Source organism: Mytilus edulis, chromosome 7, assembly GCF_963676685.1.
Source record: "Mytilus edulis chromosome 7, xbMytEdul2.2, whole genome shotgun sequence".
In the NCBI taxonomy this organism is placed as follows: Eukaryota; Metazoa; Mollusca; class Bivalvia; order Mytilida; family Mytilidae; genus Mytilus; species Mytilus edulis.
The window spans coordinates 14,760,247-14,781,350 of record NC_092350.1 but is presented as its reverse complement, the minus strand read 5'-3'; the positions used below and the strand labels follow the sequence as shown (position 1 = coordinate 14,781,350).

Below are 21,104 nucleotides of genomic sequence, written 5' to 3'. Positions count from 1 at the left end.
GCCCGCTGAAAAACTTTTAATAGAGCACCGTAAGCTGACAATTTTGCAAAAGAGGGACGAAAGATACCAAAGGGACAGTCAAACTCACAAATCCAAAATAAACTGACAACGCCATGGCTAAAAATGAAAAAGACAAACAGACAAACAATAGTACACATGCCACTACAAAGAAAACTAAAGAGTAAACAACACGAACCCCACCAAAAACTAGGGGTGATCTCAGGTGCTCCAAAAGGGTAAGCAGATCATGCTCCACATGTGGCACCCGTCGTGTTGCTTATGTGATAACAAATCCGGTAAATAGTATAATTCGGTAGGCCACATTCATGAAAGGGAAGGGGATTGTAGTTACGACGTAAGGAACTTAGATGGTAAATTTCATTTGCCTCCTTTTGGATAGAGACAACTTGGAACCCGAGAATAGATAAAGACAGGATGTGCAATCACACAAGTATTGTTAAAAAACACATACATACATCACTACCTGTTTTTTTCACAACAAATAAATGTCATAAACAAAATCTTTCTTGTCTTATCTAGAATACATTTTTATAGGAGTAATCTGAATATATACCGGTATTTGGTCGGATTGTCGTCTTTTTGACACATTCATGATTTCAATTCTAAATTTCATTCCTAAGTGTAAATTGTTTTACTTGCTTTATAATATCTGCTAACGTTTAGGGAGGTGGAATAATAGGGTGCTGAAATATATAAAAAAAATATAAAAACGATGCTAAATTATAAAAAAAAACACCAAATAATGTTGACATATGTGCTAACACACAATTTATCTGTGTTTGCTTTACGCCGCATCATCGCAAAAATATCAATATTGCAACGATGTTAACATTCTAAGAATAGAGACTGTTGGAGAAAAATGTACGAAGTGAATTACAAAATAACAAACAAAATTTGGTTTCTTGATTGATGGTGTTTAGTGCCGGTTTTTGTATTGGTGGGTAAACCCGAGTGCCAAAATAAAACATAACACTTCGTCCGGGTAGACTACCAGCAGTTCAAATCCGGTTTGTAGTCATACGCACCTGCCATTCTAACGGACAACCTCATTACCATTATGCTTCTATTAACTGTCAATGTTATTATTACAAACACCAGTCGACCACAGAGTCTCTCAACAGTCTTAAGAAACCACCAAAAAGACCCTTATGGAATAGTTTCAATACTATTTGAGTTAGTAAATGATTATAAAAACATTTGCTTCCTATTCCTTGAGTGATGACAAATTTCATATTACAGGACAATTAATTGTAACAATTGTTTTGTAGTTGATCCTTTCAGACTTGTTACAAGCTCGGTAGAAAAAACTTAGGGTATAAAATGTGAATGTAATAACATAAAAACAATATATTGTTGACTAGTTAACATTACAATTGTTTCAAGACTGCATTTGGAACTGATGTGATTGATTACTTTAAATTGAGTAAATTTTACCATAAATGCATATAACGACTAAAATGCCCACGCAATATCATTTAAAAATATCGATTTAAAGGTAAATTAACTGCCATGAATAATTCCTTCACGTCATGCTGTATGCAAATTTTAACACAGTTAGGCATTATATTTGTTGATATTTTACACTGAACGTTAGCGAGGTGTACAAGATGGTCAATTATAATACTTACCATTGTTTACATAATCTTAAAACATGACATGAATGAATTATTTCGATTCTTCAAGGAAAAAGACAGTATTTTTATAGGTCGAAGCGTAAGAAAATATCATACAAATGTTTTGTTGTTCTCGTCTCCTCCCTGGGGAGACTGTAAATTACATTTTCATATTTAATAAGTTAAAAAACTAATAGCAGGATAAATATATGTTGTTTGATAAAACATATATGATAAAAGTTTATGTAAGCTGCTAAAATGTCTATTTATTATTCAGATAACATCGATAATACCGAGAATATAAACAGTAAATTTGAGAGCATGTGTTAAATTTTGTGCTAATCAGAATACAGCTTTGTTTATAAAGGGGAATATATGACATTTACAAACTTTGTCCCTTCCATAGTCACTCATGAAATGGCTTTATACAACAGTAGTCCTAGACATAAAGGAGGTAGAATGTTCATCAGTCCTTACACAACATATTTTCATGTTTTTGATAGCAATAGTTCTAGTATTTGTTCCATCATAACAGTGCTTTTTGTTCAAATGACTCCAAAATTTGGTATATAATATGATGTAACAGTAAGTTACTAACAAGGTTAATATACAGGTCGATACATGAAGATGTGTTAAAGTTGCGCAAATGTAATGTCTATTTATCCTTAAATAACAGAAAAAAAACCGAAAGACGGATATCCATGAACACTTAAGTTTGTGATATCCGAACCTCACAAACATTTTTTTAAAGTGTAACTTCTAGGAATAAAACCAGAAATTTTGTAAATAAACGTATACATACTGTTGAATGTTTGAAATTCTCCTGAAATCAAAAGAATAAAACATAGAAATGCTTATACTTAAGAAACAAATATATTTGCGACGATTGTTGAATTTTTGTATATACATATACATCAGTATGAAGATTTCTGTTAATAAGGAGATAAAAGGGTTTATGGTGTCCAAAATGGTGATGTTTACTTTCTATGTTTGCGAAGCATTCGTGATATAAGCTTAGACTTTATATTGTTGGATTAAAATATCAAATGTTTTCTGGACATTATTTTTATTGTTACACAGATTATCCGTCAACCTGATTTGGTTGGTTTATTCCCGATTGTTTCACCCCTTTGAAATATAAGAAGTCTGTTTGTTCCACATCAAAAATTCTGCTCGTCCAACATAATTTTATTATGTTAAATGTTTATAAAACAAACAGTTTATTTGTCGTTTGTTTTGCAGTATAATATGTAAATTATGATTTTTGCATGGGCATACTAAACATTTGAAAAAATCATAAGTGTGACCATGGTATCATTATGGTCAAAAGAATTAGTGTGAAAGTTGCAGACAGAATTTTTATATAATTTGCCAAAATGAAGATTTTACAATACCTTTTTCATAAATAAAATATAGTAGGGGTCACCGTGCCATTTTCAAGCTATGAGTCATTGAAAATTGCCATAAATTGGTTAGGTTGTTCATGAAAAAACACATTTGTGTGCATGAAAAAATTCTATGAGACAAAATTTTGAAATAAACGGTGAGAAAATATATTTTATCATATGTTTTAATAAAATGAAAAGAAAAAATGGTGTCGCCGAACTTGTTTTCTTGCTACAAGTAAAAATAAAAAAAAATTCCCTATTTATGCTATTAGTCCAGTATAATTTTTTTGTTCAACTCCGTTCTCTAAATCACAAAATTACTATATTAATAGATTATCGTTGAGATGACCAATGATAATCTGTGTATCGCTATTTTACCTATGACGACATTGTCAATGTCATGGCAATTTTATTAGCAACGCCACGTGCCTCCTTAGTTTTTAGCGATACTTAACCATCACAAGTGAGTAGCATGATATGAATGCCCATTATCTCCCGTGTTATTCAATTTATATATTAATGACCTAGTTTCATTCTTGAAATCATATGAGTGTGATATTGATATTGATGATGAAAAAGTTTGTATTTTGCTTTATGCTGATGATGTGGTTTTACTTGCAAACGATGAAAAAGAATTACAAATTCTGTTAAATGCACTAGATATATGGTGTGGAGATAATTGTATGACCATTAATTCCAAAAAGTGTAATATTGTGCATTTTAGAACACCTTCTGTTGATAAGTCACATGTTGAATTTAAATGTGGGAATGATATCATTGAATATTCTACTACTTATACATATTTAGGTTTAGTTTTAAGTGAATTTTTAGATTATAATGTACCTGCTAAAGCTGTTGCAGCTTCTGCAAATAGAGCACTTGGCCTTTTTATAGCCAAGTGCAAAATCTTAGGTGGTGTTACTCATAATGTCTTTTCAAAATTATATGAGAGTTTGGTGCTTCCAATTGTTGAATATGGTGCTGGTATTTGGGGTTGCAAACATTTTTCTTTTATAAATGCCATCCATAATAGAGCTTGCAGATTTTTTCTTGGAGTGGGTAAATATACTCCAAATGCTGCAGTTGCAGGGTATATGGGGTGGATACCTATCTTTTAAAAACAATGGCAATGCTTAATTCGACTTTGGTGCCGTTTGAACAATATGAGTTCCGATCGTTTAAACAGAAAAATTTTCATATGGGCAGACATTATGAGTAAAAAACATAAGTGTATAAAAAATTGGAATATTTATGTAAGGAAAACGTTTTCTGAGTATAATGCAGAACATTTGTGTATCATTACAGATTATGTTGATAGTACCTCAGTTGTCAATACTGTTATGTCTAAAATGTTTAGTAAATATGTCGAACAGTGGCAAGGCAATTTACAATCAGAGAAAGCTTTATCTGGTAAAGGTGGTAACAAACTTCGTACATATAATCTATTTAAGAACAGTTTTGAAACGGAAACTTATTGTAAAATTCCAATGCCAATTCCGCAAAGGAGTTCTTTTGCCAAATTTCGATGTGGTGTAGCACCACTAAGAATAGAAACGGGGAGATTTGAAAAATTAATTTTAAAAGATCGAGTCTGTGATAGTTGTATGAATATTTTAGAAGATGAAGCCCATGTTATTTTATCGTGTCCTTTGTATGGTGATTTTAGAAAACAATTATTTGATGAAGCAACACATTTTAAAAGTGATTTTTTGTCTTATGATGATAAACAGCAATTAGTGTTTTTATTTACAGATAATAATATGATTCGTAGCTGTGCCAAAGCTTGTAATCTTATTTTAAATAGACGTAGAAATGTTTTATACTGTAAATAATGTTAATGTCAATATGTTTTATAATAGATGCATTCTTTATATAATTTTTAATGTTATAGTCTCTTGTAATTCTGTACAGAATGGCTCTCTTTTTATATTTATATATTTTTACATTTAATGTAATGTTGTATTATATATTATTGAGAGATGAGACTTAAATAAAATATTGAATTGAATTGAATTGAATATGAAAAATTATCACAAAAAAAGATAAAAGGAAAAATGCACAAAATAGCGATAATCAAATTTATCTGTGTTGTTTTATTCAGCGCCATTTTGTCCCAGGTAAGAGTTGTCTTTTATTGGGTCATAGATTAATTTATGTTCAGTGTTTGCTTACTTGATATATCGTTTAAATGTTTGACTTCGAGTTAAGACATTTCAAAATATCTATTTAATGCAACCATACTTGATAAGATTTCTTGAAATAACTAAACAATGGCTTAAAGGACATATTGTCTCATTTCCCAATTGGCCAGTCTTGACAATATATCAAATTTTCGAGTCCCAAGCAAGGTGTTCTTCATCCAGTGATTGTTTTTAATGGTTGTATGCCGTTTATCCTGTAATATTTTGTCAAAGGCTCTAAGCTCCGAAAAAGGACCATATTCCCGACTGTAACATTTTAACTGAGTATGAATTTGTATGGTGGGTGTCTTTTCCTGGTCGATTTACGAGATTAAAACATCGATTAAATCATTTCTACTTGATTAAGTAGCACTCAAAAAGTCTTTTTTGAGGATCATTAGTAAGTCGCGAGAAAGCAGACGTAGACACTCTTCCAGAATGGATGAAGGCTGGGAAGTTGTTAATACAAGTACGAATAAAAAAAACCCGTGAAAAGATCAATTAAAACACATGCGTCATCAATCTTTAAGAACTACAATGTTGGGAAGCACCTGTCCTTCCTTGATGGCGAAGATGTTGCCGCCGCAGATAAATGCAAATTATATTACATAAACTGCGTAGTAAATAATTTAGGTATTGACAATCCCGTTGGATCATCAGATTGTTTTCACTTTCACTGTATTGGACACCATAATTAAATAAGTGTTCATTTAGACAATTTTTATATTGCTAAGTCTTCCAAGTGCTCTACGAAACCTTTTTCCAAATTATAATTAGTTATAAAATCAGCAAGTAAAACCCGGCTTCACAATCATTATGAAATTACCTATATAAGAGGAGTAGTGAACTAGATGTGGATATACAAATAAATCTAAATAGATAGAGTGGATACAATGAAATCCTCTTTTATCTTGCAATAGTCCTCACAATCGAAGTGTTTACACTTTACACAACATATTTCTCATACTACTATTTAAGAGAATTTAAAAGACTTGGCCCTACTTTGTTTCATAAAGAGAAATGGCCAATGTATACATATGTATCTTGTCGTAAGCAGGGATCAATCGTTCTTTGTAAAAAAAATACTCTGATTACAACTTAAAATTCTCTGAAATTGATTATCTAGATGCTTGATTTCTTGACTGACAATATATATGTTACGTTTTGGGGCATGAGTTTAAAAAAAACAATTGGGATTTCATATGGCGCCTACATACTTCCCAGTTTCTTCATACGAGGCTGAATTCTTGGGAAAAAGGAAAAGAAGCTAGCATTATCCTTTATCTGCAGTTTTAGCCATATAGATGATCTTCTCTCACTAAATAATTTAAAGTTTGGTGACTATGTTGAACACTTCTATCGAATATATCGAACTTGAAATAAGAAAGATACAGTTAAGTCTGCCGTATGTCTTGACTCACATCTAGAAATTCACTATTAGGGTTGAGAAGAAAACATTCAGACAGAAGAGATGATTTCAGCTTTCCAATTGTGAAGTGTCTATTTCTATATGTAGCAACATTCCAGCAGCGTCTGTATATTGAGTATATATCTCTCTTAGTTGATACGATATTCTATTGCTTGTGTTGCTATATGATTTCCTTGATAAAGGGATACCGCTAACAAAAAAGCTATTAAAACAGACTACGATAAATATGCTCCAATCGTTGTTATGCTTTTCCCCTTTAGTGACCTACCGAATTAAACTTATCACCAGATTTGTACTTGCATGAACAATAAAACGGTTGTCACGTGCTAAACAGGTCTGTTTACATTTAAGGAGCACAAAAGATCACTCACAGTTTGGGTTGGAGTTTGTGTTGCTTGGTCTTTAGTTTTTGTTGTTATGGTGTATAAACTGTTTTTTTTTGTTCATGTAAGTATACAGAACGGGGTTGCGAGGTTAGGATTGTTAGTACATGTAGTTGATTTTTCGATAATGCAAACTTCCCCAACTAAATATTGGCATTGTTTTTTTTTATTTGGCATTCAAGCGAGCATGCTACTATTGCATGAAAACATTATTTCTTTTAAGGCAAAATTTACTGTTAGCAAATGTTAAAAAATTATTTTCTATTATTGAATAAATCTCCCTCATGCAAATCTCTATTTCCTAGCCTAGCTATGGCTTCTCGGTTTGTTTTTTTAGGTTTTATTTTTTGTTTATTTTTTGTTTGTTTTATCTTTTTTGATTATAATTCTTTATCCTTTTATAAAGTATTCGATTTTCAAATATATTGAATTCGACCATCACCGAAGAGACATGTATTGTCGAAATACGCATCTGGTGCTGAACACTTGGTATCGTTAATGTTATTGCAATATTGCATAAGGACAATCAGTGGAGCTCAAATAAATATATATTGAAATGCAAATACATGTAATATATAAGGTCGAAAAGCTTTAAAAAACAAAAACGCAGAAAAGTTGTGCCAAATAACTATACTTACGGAGCACAAAAATCAATTAGAAATGTTGGTGCTTTTGGCAATGGCATATCTAGTACATGAATTTCAGCTAATTTCATTGCTATCAGTTCGGTATATAATTCGGACGTCAAGTCAGACCTCTGTAGTGGTTTACACTAAATCACAAAAACATTAAACAGTATTGTAATATTGTAGCTGCAATAAATTGTTACCCATGTTGCCAAAACATTATCATTCCTGTTACAGCTAAAAATATCAGAGTAGCTGGTAAAAGAAGACATTCGTTCGCTATGATTGTGTATGTGACGTTCTCAATTTGAACGATTATCTTTCTTGAAATGAAATTAAGTAGATGATTTTGTAAACAAAACGAAATCTTTCTCTACCTTCCAGTGGTGAATACAATAGCCAATTTCTAGTGTTTTCTATCAAGATTTCCATTAGAGATGATTACAGGTAGGGATCCAATTGTAAAGTTGAAATCAATGTTACAAAGATTGAAGGACATCACCAAGGGTTGGATGCCTGTTATGGAATACATTTGTCACATGTGATCATCGCTATGTTTTAATGGTCTTAACCGATTAACATTCTCTCTTTCCTCGAATCTTCTCTTTTTCCTCTAATATGAGACGTCACCGAATGGGAATTATTACTGAATAAGTTCTGACCATATGTAAATGGAATCGGACCAACATGTGCAGCAGGTACTGCTCACATTTCCAAAAGACCAGATATTACCTTGGTATTCAAGCGATTCGAGTTCCTCAGTCTTTAGTTTTATATATGTTGTGGTCTTTGCTTGAAGTATTATTTGCTACATTGTATGAGGTCAATAGTTGATCTTTGTATAATGAGTTTTTAACACCACCATGATATGGTATATTTCGCCTCTTTTACGATATTAGAATCTGAATGTTTTAATCAGGAATCAATTGATGCGTGTTCTGTTTATGACAACTGGAGCGATGAGATATCGGTCTTTCAATTGAATTGATCTAGAACCGTACTATGAAAAAAAATTTAAAACAGGAAAAACTTTTCAACGATCGACTCTTTTGACAGTGTTTAAGATAATAAAGAACTGTTCCAAACTGTTAGTAAGAGTTCATGATAAATCATAAGTATGTTTTATATATTCTATTGGAAATGTGACTAAAGACAAATAATCAGGTTAAAAAAATACCAAAAAGGACGGTGTGAATAATTTATTGAACAGTATATGAGAAGGCTTCAAGGATTCTTTTATCAATCACAATCCTTGTTTTTCTCTTAAAATTGTTTTCTATTTTGGAAGATGCTAATTGAGACACGAGCTCCGCACTGATTCTATCAGAAAATAAACTGAAGATGATATTATTAAAATGTTGGACTTTTCAATCGACAATATAACATTTGAGTTTGGAGGATTGGTTTTCAAACGTACAAATAAATGTTCCTTTCAAAATTCTTTAATTTTGCTTTCAAATATATTGATGATGTTCTATAACTACATACATGTAACCCATATTTCAATCAGTACTACAAATATTAAGGATACTACTGATACTAGAAGGGCTTCTTCATATGTTGATATTTTCCTTAGAAATGAACCAGATGAACGACTTCACACTAAAATCTATGTCAAACGAACTTTCAATTTTTAATTTCCCATTTCACAGCAGTAAAAATCATGCTCGAAACATGAAATCCAGCATTTTCATTGGTTGATTTTCGAGTATGAGTACAAAAAACTGACTCGAGAGTTTTATGACCGCAAGGCCTGATCCGTCGTATTGTGTTTACATATCTCAATTGATACGGTTTGCTCGTGCATATTAACACTATAAGGACTCTATATACAGGAGTGTGATTCTTACGCAGAAACTGCTCCAACCCGTTACTGTATCGTATGCCCTTGAGGCACTTCAGGTTGTGTGAATTTTGTCAGACTTCTAGGGTTTTTCCCTTAAACATTTTGCCATTTTTAACCGCTTTTCTTTTCATGGTATAAACATATTCTTGATTTTTTTCTTACGATGTCAGAACCAAATAATACCAACGCTTAATGTATGGCAATAGTTTGTGCCAGTGATTTCCAGCCTTTTTAAAAAAAACCCAGAAATATCTCGAAAAGGAGTCCTCTTACCTAGAAATATGATTTATTTAATTTTGTGTTCCTGATTTTCAAAATTTCACCTGCCTTCATACTTAAGATAACAAAAAATGGTGTTCCTCGTAGAAAAGTTTGGTTACGAAGTAAATCACACGAATCAAAGCATACCGCAAATACAAGATACAACTTATATCTTTACCATACATTGAGTCTCAACCTAAAAATTAATTATGTCGATCGCCTTAAGACTTAAATTGACGACAAGCCGACTTGTAAGATATGGCTCTTTAATTATATGCGCATTTTAAGTATTTTGCTATTATGAAATAGATGAGTGAGAGATACAAAATTAAGCTCACTGTCAATCGGATTTAAAAAATCAGTAATATTTGTGTTGAAGTTCATTTGACAAAAAACAGCCAGTTGTTTTATGTGGTGGTCTGACGGACCATTAAACAAACTTATTCAGTATTCTCTTCCTTAAGTGAGGGTATACAAAATGATTTAAATGTTTGCTTTGGAAATTAAACTTTCTTACTACGTGCAGACATATGAAATACTTTTATACCCTCAACGGTTTTGTTATCATACATTTGATATAGAATTAATGTTAACAAGGAAATCATCGAACTGAATGCTTTAGAATTACAAAATGTATACAGATAATATCATTGGTTTGAAATAGTATTTGACGCAATATTAATCCTAATCAGATTGACAGCCAATGTATATCTGTGGAACATATCGACACAAATATTGTCGAACTATTGTAGCTTCAATCTCGTCTTGATTTGATTGATACTGACGTCAACGGATCCCGGCTAGTTTTATTCCAGAGCTCTTTTGTTCACTGTAAGATTTCATTAGAATTAGTGTAGCTTTATCTTTAGTGTTTTGTTGACTTTTGTGTCTCTTTTCGTCGACTTGTGTTGTTGTCATCTTAGCAACTTTCTGTCTCGTCTGTGATATATTATATTAACTACATCTATCATCTTAAATTTGATAAAGGTAGTTGAGAACACGGCTGGTAAATTTCCTCCATGAGTATCAGTTAAGTAGTCGGTACTTTTGTGTTGAGGTATTAATATGAATTGTCACTGATATAGTCAAAGCAGATGGTATGGTAAGGGTCATTGGTCTTTTTGAAGAAATAGTAAACTTAATCAAGCCTTCAAAACCATGTTAATCATATTAATAAATTAACCAGTTGAGGTAATTAGTAAATATTATCGCAGTTTTATCACAATTGATGTCATGCATTTGACGAAATTTATATATGCAACCCAAAAATTGCATTTTATGCATAATTTATGGATAACATTTTTATCACTTAAGGTAGTATCAAAAACGATATTTTAAACGCTTTACAATGTTTCCTTTATTTTGATCTTTAGAAATTAAAGAAAAGCACACTAAAAGAGAAATAGCAACAATTAATTAGGAACCGAACTATATTGCGATAGAGAACACAACACATATCAGTACAATTACCGTATAAAGCTCTTCAATTCTGCCTTTATGATTATATCCGTGACATTTTGGACCCAGATTTAGTTTAGCTAAAAGGAGGAATACACACATGTTGTTAATAAGAAACGTTGGAAATTGCTCTTTTGCAATTTTTCCATAGATCCTAACCAGAACCGGGATGTGTTCTATTCCATTGGTTTTCCATGTGCAATTGTAGATGTAGTTCGTTGTTGCTCCCCTGCAGAAACAAAGTAAAATTTCGATTAACAGAGTCCGTGCGATCTACTGATAGTCAACGAATATAAATCTTTATATAACAATATCTCAGCTTGAGGTCTTAATTAAATATTTGAAGATCTTTAACATGTTTTGCCTCTTAAAATCAAACGTTCACAAACTTTCCAAAACAGTGAATTATCGCTTCATAAAACATTGTAAGTTTTATAACTGATGCTTTTATGCTTTTATCTAAGCATAAGTTTCACATTCTGTCATTTTGGGGAATTATAGTATGTTTTTTTGCTGACTGTTAAATTCATGACGGTAACTTATAATGACTTATATCAACACTTTTAAACTCTTTTCTTCTCTGTTTACATCGGAAGTTGAATATGTTGGCTCGTTTCGAAGATGAGAGATTTTCAAATAAAAGATAACATATTAACTGTGCGAAGTATGATAGCAATTTTTCACCAATTTGGAAACCCACAAAGACTCCTTGTGATATTGTTTCATCAAAAGTAAAGTAAATCAAAGTAAATTCTCTCGAAATTCGGTAACCTACACACATTTCTTTTTCGCAGCGGGTCAGTATACGAAATAAAATGTAGGGAATTTCTCAGCAGTACGGTGAGGTAAATTTTATAAATTATTTGTTTGCGGTAAGTCTTATTTCTTTGTTAATCTTACGTACAAACGTGGTTTAGGGATCACATTAAGAAATATGTTTTTTTTTTCATGGCATGCGCTTTGCTCATTTTGAACATAGGCAGGCATTATGTTTGTCAATATCTTAATACCAAGAGTTTAGCTAGGTGTGAAATGGTGACAATATAATGCCTACCCATGTTAAAAACATTATTTCGATTCTCATTTGAAAATTTATGACGTTTTTATTTCGATGCGAACCTATAATACTCTCAAACAGCAGCAATTTTCACTATTAGAAAAAAACGCATTTAAGAATATCAACAGTTTAACGATGAATAAGAACAAATACATTTAAACTTACTATAGAATGTTTACTAAATTTTTTAGCGAGCAACACCAGCACAAATGTCCATTTTGATCTCCGGTGTTGTTCAAAGTTCAACTGCTGTTATAATCGTGTCGTCAACCACATGCAGCCAATGTTTTATATTAGAACATGGATTTTTTGTCAAAGCCATAGAAGAACGTTATATTAGAGTTAATACTCAATATACCAGCAATGTGATTCGATTTGCATCAAACCTCTGTTAATTTCTGTTTAATGTCGTTTAGTTTCTTATATTCATGCAAGTTCACTGTACAAAATATATGGTTTTGCAGAATATGTTCACAAAAAAATGTATTGATGTAAACCAAAAGTACTAAACTCCAAGGCAAATTCAAAAAAGGGGATTCCATAAAAGCTAACAAAATTAAATACAGTCAATCACAAGAACATTGAAAAACAGCTGCCATATTTCTGACTTCGTACAGGCATAAACCGGTATATAATACTGTTTATTTTGAAGGAAAATATTAATATTTATTATATATGTGCATTCGTTTTGGAAGAATATAATTGTAACAATCATTCTATTTTGTACCTAGTTTAAAATGTGATTCCTTATATACCAGCTGAATCAAAACTTAAAATGCAATAAATTTGATAACCACTTTTTCACAGAATTCTAGAAAAAAAATAACCCCCCCCCCCCACAAAAAAAAAGGAAATTATTAGTTGAAATTAAGTTGAAATAGATGTTACAAAAAATGTTCTTCGAATGTAATTGCTTATGGTAAAGTTGAAAACACATTAGTTTTTTATGAAGCAACATGCATATGTCAAGAAACTAAGGCATGCATTTTAATGTATTAGCTTGATATCATGAACTTGCTGTAAATATATATTATCACATAAATTTGACGACGTTCTTCTAATATTTTATCTCACTTTTCTGTTGAGTCTTCCCTAACTTTCCAATTTGCAGAAACACAATTAGGACAGAACATTTCATTTTTTATATTTTGACGGAAAAAAGGGGCTGCAATTGTTTTTTGTGTGTTACGAACATCGATATTTCAAGCACAAATTTCCTCTTTCTTTACAAATATGAAAACTTGTCTATCTCTTACAGACATGGGTCATTGAGATCCCACCTTTACTATACTTTTTCGGTAAGAAAAGATCCAAAAATTGCTTAAAGGAAAAGAATTTAAAAATTTTACATTCTAATTGCAATTCAATCTGTTTTGGATAAAAGCACGGATGGTTAAGCTCAGTCTTTCAAAAATAAAATTCCACTAGTATTAATGCATAACTTTTTTGTATTTCTATCTATAGTATCATTTCTTTTTTTTAAACAGTATTATTTGAAATTCAAATAATTATATGGTTATTATATAGTTGTGCCAAAAAAAGGATGAGAAGCAGGTTTTCTGGTTTACAAAATTTCACTTCCGGTTTTAAATTGACCTGAATTCACATGGATTCATAAAAGCTCCAGAGGCTGACTTAAACTCTTTAAGAACTAGCACAAGTGCAATCAAGAGGTTTAGACTTGAAGTCGTTAATATTGAGATCCTGCAACACGTGTTTGTTATTGAAAATTCGAATTCGATTGGTTTGGTATAGGCATAATGAATGAAAGGAACAGAATGATATTTAGAATAGAGACATATTTTCGACTGACCTTATTTATAATGTAGAATATTGCTCAAGTTGACGGCATCGAGACTTTTGTTGGCAAAGGAAAGTTTAAGAAAAGATGTTTGTATTGGTTTGTAGGAGGGATTGTAACAGGTATTTAAATCATCGATGAAAATTATACTGAAGTAACAGATGGAACTAGGCGAGTGACTTTAACCATAAAATTAAATTTTTAATGCACCTACCCAACATACGGCTAAATCATACACCATTTGAAAGCTACACATCTGTACTATCTGTTTTGCACGGTCGTAAAAAAATCGTACGGTGCAATTTCCGTCAAATCAAGACCAATGGTAAAGAACGAAATAGTGCATATTTTCTAAGATTTCAGCTTGATTGCATAATATGACTTTTATATACTAAATTCACATATGCAAACAATTTAAACGTTTAGCAGAGAGATTAACAGTCATTAATCAAATGCATTTTTAAATATTTATTAATATTGTGTTTCGATAGAGAGCACATGTTTCCAGAAATTTCAGTTAAAGTTAACGAAATGTGTGAAAACCCAATTTTTTCTTTCTGATGCAACTGCTAAAAACTAAGTAAAACCCTGTAATAACTATCAAAGAAGTTTTTGACATCATAAATTCCCCAAAATAATGCTTACTTCTAATCAAATAGCAAATCATAACAGCTCATACAGTAGCCCAAAATACCGCCATCTACCAAAAAAAAACAGCTTTTCTTTCTATTCAAACATTGTATGTGGTCAATATAAGATTTAATAAACAAATCCTCAAGAATCTGAAAAAATATGTGCGCGAATCACACTATTGCTTGAAATAAGGGGGGGGGGGGCTAAGAGATTGCAATCTGCATTGTAACTACCAGACTGAAATAAAATTCAAACGACTTTTCTAATTGTTTGATTTGTAGCTTTATTATAAATATTGATGTAGTAAAAAGACTTTTTATTTATTTTAAAATGTGAACAATAAAAATTAAATTGAAAATTTGGACAATAATGAATAAAAAATAAATTGATGAAAATTGTATTTTCAAAGAATTAAAAACCAGTAAACCCATTATAAAACTTGACTTTTTGATTGCTTAAATTGCGTTGTTCATTGTTAAAATGCATAAATTCATCAAAAAAGAATAATTTTGAAGAAAAAAGACCATTAATACGCAACAATTCTAGTTGCAACTAGACCTCCTGGATAACTTGAATGACTAGTTCATTTTTCATACTATGATTACTTCATGCAAGAGCATCTGATGATGACTGATAAGAAGCTACCATTATCTTGAAACTTCACTTTCCACTATATAGATGATGTCATATCACTGAGTAGTGCCAAAGTTGTGACAATGCTGGAATCGTATTTTCCATTGAAATTTAAAAAAAAAACCTCAACAGCCTCAACAGACATAGTTTACTCTATCACGTATCTTGAAATCGATGATGAGTGTTAATTGAGAACAAGTTTTACTACAAAAGAGATGAGCATAAAACAACCCATAAAACACTTCTTACTACCCAATTATAAACTTTTCATTTCTATGTAGCAACATTATAGCAACGCCTGCATATCTACACTACTAAAGGAGGAGACCGATTTCATTTAGCCTCAACTACTCTGAAACAATAACAAGTCGGAAATATTTATGATATGACGTATAAATGTGAGTTTTGTATTTCCTTAATTTGACTTTGCATGCTCAGTCGATGTACTGCCCGCGAAATTAAATAAATCTCACTATTTAAACACTTGCTCAATTGTAACGTGATTTCGCGGCATCTCCTTGTGAAATATATATCTCCAAGTTGATACAATATTCCAGAGGAAAAAAACACAGCACAGCTTGAAAACGATCACCATGGTCACTGCCTAAAATAGCGAATGATCTTATTAGGTCAGGAAGGGTATTCAACTTTTTCATTTCTTTATTTCACCACTGTTTATAGTGTTTTACAAACACAATGACCTGCATTCGTATTTTAAAAGGTTATGTTGAAAATACTAAAAGCATCTTTTATTCAAATGATTAAAGAGATTAAACTTCTAAACACATTTAACATGTCTATCACGATTTTAAACTAAATAAGATTCAGCAGCATTATATTTTATTTGTTCGGTTACATCCTGCTTTAGACAACCAAGTGTTTCTAAACAAGGTTACTTATTTCAATGTTGCCTACGATTTAGTCGCAAAGTCATGTTTGCATTAAAATATAATTACAAAAGGTAAATAAGTTTGACTTCGTAAAAAACATTGTTTTTACCTCAATTAGCTCGTATATATTCTTTTCGAACTTTAAACACCCCTTCTCTTATTATGGAAAACCATTCTACACCTTGATATTTACATGTGCTATCTTAACATAGAACAACAAAATGATCGCTATTTGCAGATGGCAGATTTTAAGCAAATGCAAACACTTCAATAGAAGGCTGTTTTATGAACAATAATTAATAATTGCATCTTAAAATTACAAAACAAATATTCCTTGACCTAAAACATATACATTTATCTAGTTTTTTTAGCACACAAATATCATTCCCCTAAGATATATTTTGCTTTTTGAACAATTTTTCATTTTTTAAGAATTTGTGATGAATTTCAAATTTCGGGAGATACTGCGCATGTAACCTCATATTTTTTGTTTGATTTGGAAATAATGTATCATGTTATATACAATTCACATGATCTTTTGAAAAATTGTATGGTACAAGAATTAGAAATAGCTTTTTGTTAAGTAATCGCCAAAATTGGAATGTTTTTCATGACCTTTGACCTCGATTTAACAGAAAATGCACCGTACGATATTTTTATGACCGGGCAAAACAGAAAGTACAGATTATTAGCTTTCGAATGATATATAATACAGCTGTGTGTTAGGTGGGTGCATTAAGTCGTTAACTAAGCGTCTTTTTAAAATAAGTCACTCGCCTAACATTGACATTATAAGTTTTCTCCGAAAAATGGAAAAATCTTTTGATTTTGTTCTCATTATTATTTTAGTTTTCTTCTTCCGCCACTTCTATTTCTATTTCGATTAGATGTTTGGTGTAAGATAGCGCTTTTGAAAAGGACACGGCTGAACTGAATACTTTTCTCTGTAAAAAAAAGTCCACACGAACACAGTTTTCCTTGTTCGTGCATCTCATCCGTAACCATAAATATAGGCAACAGTAGTATACCGCTGTTCAAACTCATAAATCCATGGACAAAAAACAAAATTGGGGTAACAAACTAAAACTGACGGAAACGAGAACAACGACACAACACTACAATGTAACTAACACACACAGAAACGGACCAAGCATCAGACAAAATCCCACGAGAATAACAAATATAACTTCAAAACCAAATACTTGAATTTGGGATAGACAAGTATCGTGACACGTCTTATCGCAATGTCAATGTACACTCAAAAATAAGAGAAAACAAACGTCGCAACGTTAAATTGTAACACACACAGAAACGAACTATAATATAACAATGGCCATATTCCTGACTTGGTACAGGACATTTTTAAAGGAAAAAATGGTGGGTTGAACCTGGTTTTGTGGCATGCCAAACCTCGCACTTTAATGGCAATGTTAAATATAACATAGAAATGACAACATAATATTACAGGACTACAATACAAATAAATAGGAAAACGTATTAGACATAAAAGAAATTAACATCGGGTGTCAAAATTTCTTGTTTATACCTTCAGGATATTTTGAAAAATATTTTCAACGTTACAAAAAGAATCCATATGAGAGTTATAACGTTCTGTATTCGACAAAATTGATATAATTATTAAAGTTTCGCATGAATAGGAAAAATAAACCTCGGCTATTTTTGATTTAAGGTCATTAGTTCATTAAAATAAATTTGAGGTCTAGGTCTAAGGTTAAGGTCATGTTCTAAACTTTAGCTTTTGTTTGTGTTATTATCTAATCTGACATTTTAGAAAGATGTAGATCGGTATGAAAGAACTAGTACAAAATGTTTGCAAAATTGTGATGAAGATATGACACATTTAGTCTGAAATGAAAAAAAACATGACATCTTACAAGTGTTTATGCCCCTGTAATGTTTTCATTTAATGTTTAGTGATAATTACCTCGCCTAGGTACAGGCATTAATGTCGGGTGGCACATGACTTTGGAATATGTCGACATGAATTGACTTTAAGTAAAATTTTAAGTAACCATGAGTCTTATGTAGACGAAACGCGTGTCTGGCGTACTAAATTATAATCCTGGTACTTTTTGATAACTATTTAAACCACTGGGTCGATGCCACTGCTGGTGGACGTTTCGTCCCCGAGGGTATCACCAGCCCAGTAGTCAACATTTCGGTGTTGACATGAATATCAATAATGTGGTCATTTTTATAAATTTCCTGTTTACAAAACTTTGAATTTTTCGAAAAACTAAGAATTTTCTGTTTTCCAGGCATAGATTACCTTAGCCGTATTTGGCACAACGTTTTGGAATTTTGGATCCTCAATGCTCTTCAACTTTGTACATGTTTGGCTTTATCAATATTTCGATTTGAGCGTCACTGATGAGTCTTATGTAGACGAAACGCGCGTCTGGCGTACTAAATTATAATCCTGGTACTTTTTGATAACTATTTAAACCACTGGGTCGATGCCACTGCTGGTTGACGTTTCGTCCCCGAGGGTATCACCAGCCCAGTAGTCAACATTTCGGTGTTGACATGAATATCAATAATGTGGTCATTTTTATAAATTTCCTGTTTACAAAACTTTGAATTTTTCGAAAAACTAAGAATTTTCTGTTTTCCAGGCATAAATTACCTTAGCCGTATTTGGCACAACGTTTTGGAATTTTGGATCCTCAATGCTCTTCAACTTTGTACATGTTTGGCTTTATCAATATTTCGATTTGAGCCTCACTGATGAGTCTTATGTAGACAGAAACTCGCGTCTGGCGTACTAAATTATAATCCTGGTACTTTTTGATAACTTTATTGCACTTTATTTAAGTACCTAGAACCATGTATTTGTTTTATAGACAGACGTAAACATTTTGTATGAGGACGGAAGTGACCTTCAATAAACTGGATAAAGCATAGTTTCTATGTTTTTTTTGGTTTTAAATCAATGTAAATAAAGCTATCTTATGATACCGGAAATTGACTTTTCTATTTAGAAGTTGGAAATTATTTTTCTTATTATTATGTCCGGCAAACGTATATAGAAAATTATATATTTGGGTACTTTAAGCTATCATGTGAGACAGGAAATTTCCGTTTCTAATTATTTATCAAAGGTACCAGGCTTATGTTTTAATACGCAAGAAGTATACAACAAGAAGCAAATGATCTTCCTTTTTTCAAATTATAGAATATAGGAACCTTATTATTTGACGCTATAAGTAACTTTAAGTTGAACTGATGTAGCTTTTAGCAATTACATAAAACTCGGTTAATCTAATTTCAATATAATGACAAACGAGCATTTCGGTGAGTTAATTCTTACTATTTAAATTAAATGATGGGAGTTGATATCAAGCAGTATCCAATTCTCACAAGTTATTGAACCTATTTCTTTTATGATCAACATTTTCATTGGGTTAAATTAAAAATCCCACGAATTGTTGATCTAGTCTTGCACATACAAGTATGACGTCTTTTGTTTAGTTCCGATGTCAAACTTTACCTTCAGACATTTTAAAACGTTTTGTACGCTTCAGAATTGAATAAAATTTTACAATTTGAGCTGAATAGAGTGGGTGTTTGTATTAAATATAATAGCAACAGGTTCAAATTTTGATTCACCAGATGCTCATTTCGACAATTAAGGTAGCACAATACAAATATTGTTTTACTTCAAATCACTAACCTTTAAAATGCTGTAACTTTCTTATGAATGCATAAAAAATAATAAAAGAGGTATATATAGATAGATAAAAGATTAATCTTTTAAATGAATGCTATATTTTTATTATGCAATTATTATGTAATCAATTATTATGTAATTAGTGGCAAAATCTTGGTCAGTTCACTTGAATGAATTTAGCTCCATCATCTCTTTAACTATACAGAAAAATTTAATGATATCTTAATCAACACATCACGGGCTTCAAAAGTGTGTCTCAAATTGTCCCTATGGTATTCCATTCTCTCATCAATCTCTAACTAGTGTAAACATCCTAACCACATGAAAGAAGATAATGTGTAATTAGGTGTAAAATTTGTTCTATACATTCTATCTAAAATCTGAGACACCCTTTTGTAGATAATGGCCATAGGAACAACATATAATTAAATCAGCCCTCTAGGAATACCTATGCAGAAGCTTATTTCAATTAAAAGAGGAAATTTGGTGAAAAATATTTTATACACAGTTAACATTATAATTGTTTACATAATTGTTGCATAATACTAACATTGAATTAATTTGAAAGAGGTATCTGTTAGCTATCCATAACTACCACTGTTATACATATTCAAGCATTATTAAGTTACAGCATTTTAAAACTTAGAAGTTGGAGTTATAAAATCTTTGTATTGTGCTACCTTAATTAAAGAAGAAACTATGAATTCTAAAACAAACTTTGACATATAATCGTTGACCAGACCAAAAAGTATTGTCAAGTAGTAAAGGATGCCATTTTCATTTAAGATTCAAGATTTTCAAGATTAATAAATCTTGAATCTTGAGATTTGAGGAGTCGTCTCAAAAATAAACCAAACTTCGAGAAAAATAAAAAAACGGAGAACCCTAAACAAATGGCAAAACCGAAAGCACAAACAACATTACTGTATAAATATCAATTGTTGTGTTTCGTACCTTACCTTTTTTTTAATTAAGTATTTGCTAACAAAAGTAAACCCATTTGTGAATTAGCAGTGAAGAGAAGAAAGGTCTTCAATGATTCATTTCTTTAGTTTAGGAAGTGAAGTTGGAAAATGATAAAAATAAACAAATTGAAAAGAAACCTGCATGTTTGTGGAAGTTGTTGAATTAATTTATGTTTTATCAAAAATCGGTCCTTACCGGACCTACTCCTTTCCCAAATACATGTAGCAT

At 31.4% G+C, this 21,104-nt stretch overlaps 1 protein-coding gene across 1 annotated transcript in view; it reads right to left on the bottom strand.

Annotated features, from left to right (window-relative positions):
• Positions 1-21,104, bottom strand: part of LOC139482978 (choline/ethanolamine kinase-like) — a 46,213-nt gene that overhangs the window by 12,614 nt on the left and 12,495 nt on the right. Inside the window, exons 4-6 of the mRNA XM_071267009.1 lie at positions 11,218-11,434; positions 7,653-7,786; positions 2,437-2,457 (exon numbers count right to left, since the gene is read on the bottom strand). Of these exons, the coding sequence (XP_071123110.1) occupies positions 2,437-2,457; positions 7,653-7,786; positions 11,218-11,434 (372 nt within the window). The remainder of the gene's footprint in view (positions 1-2,436; positions 2,458-7,652; positions 7,787-11,217; positions 11,435-21,104) is intronic.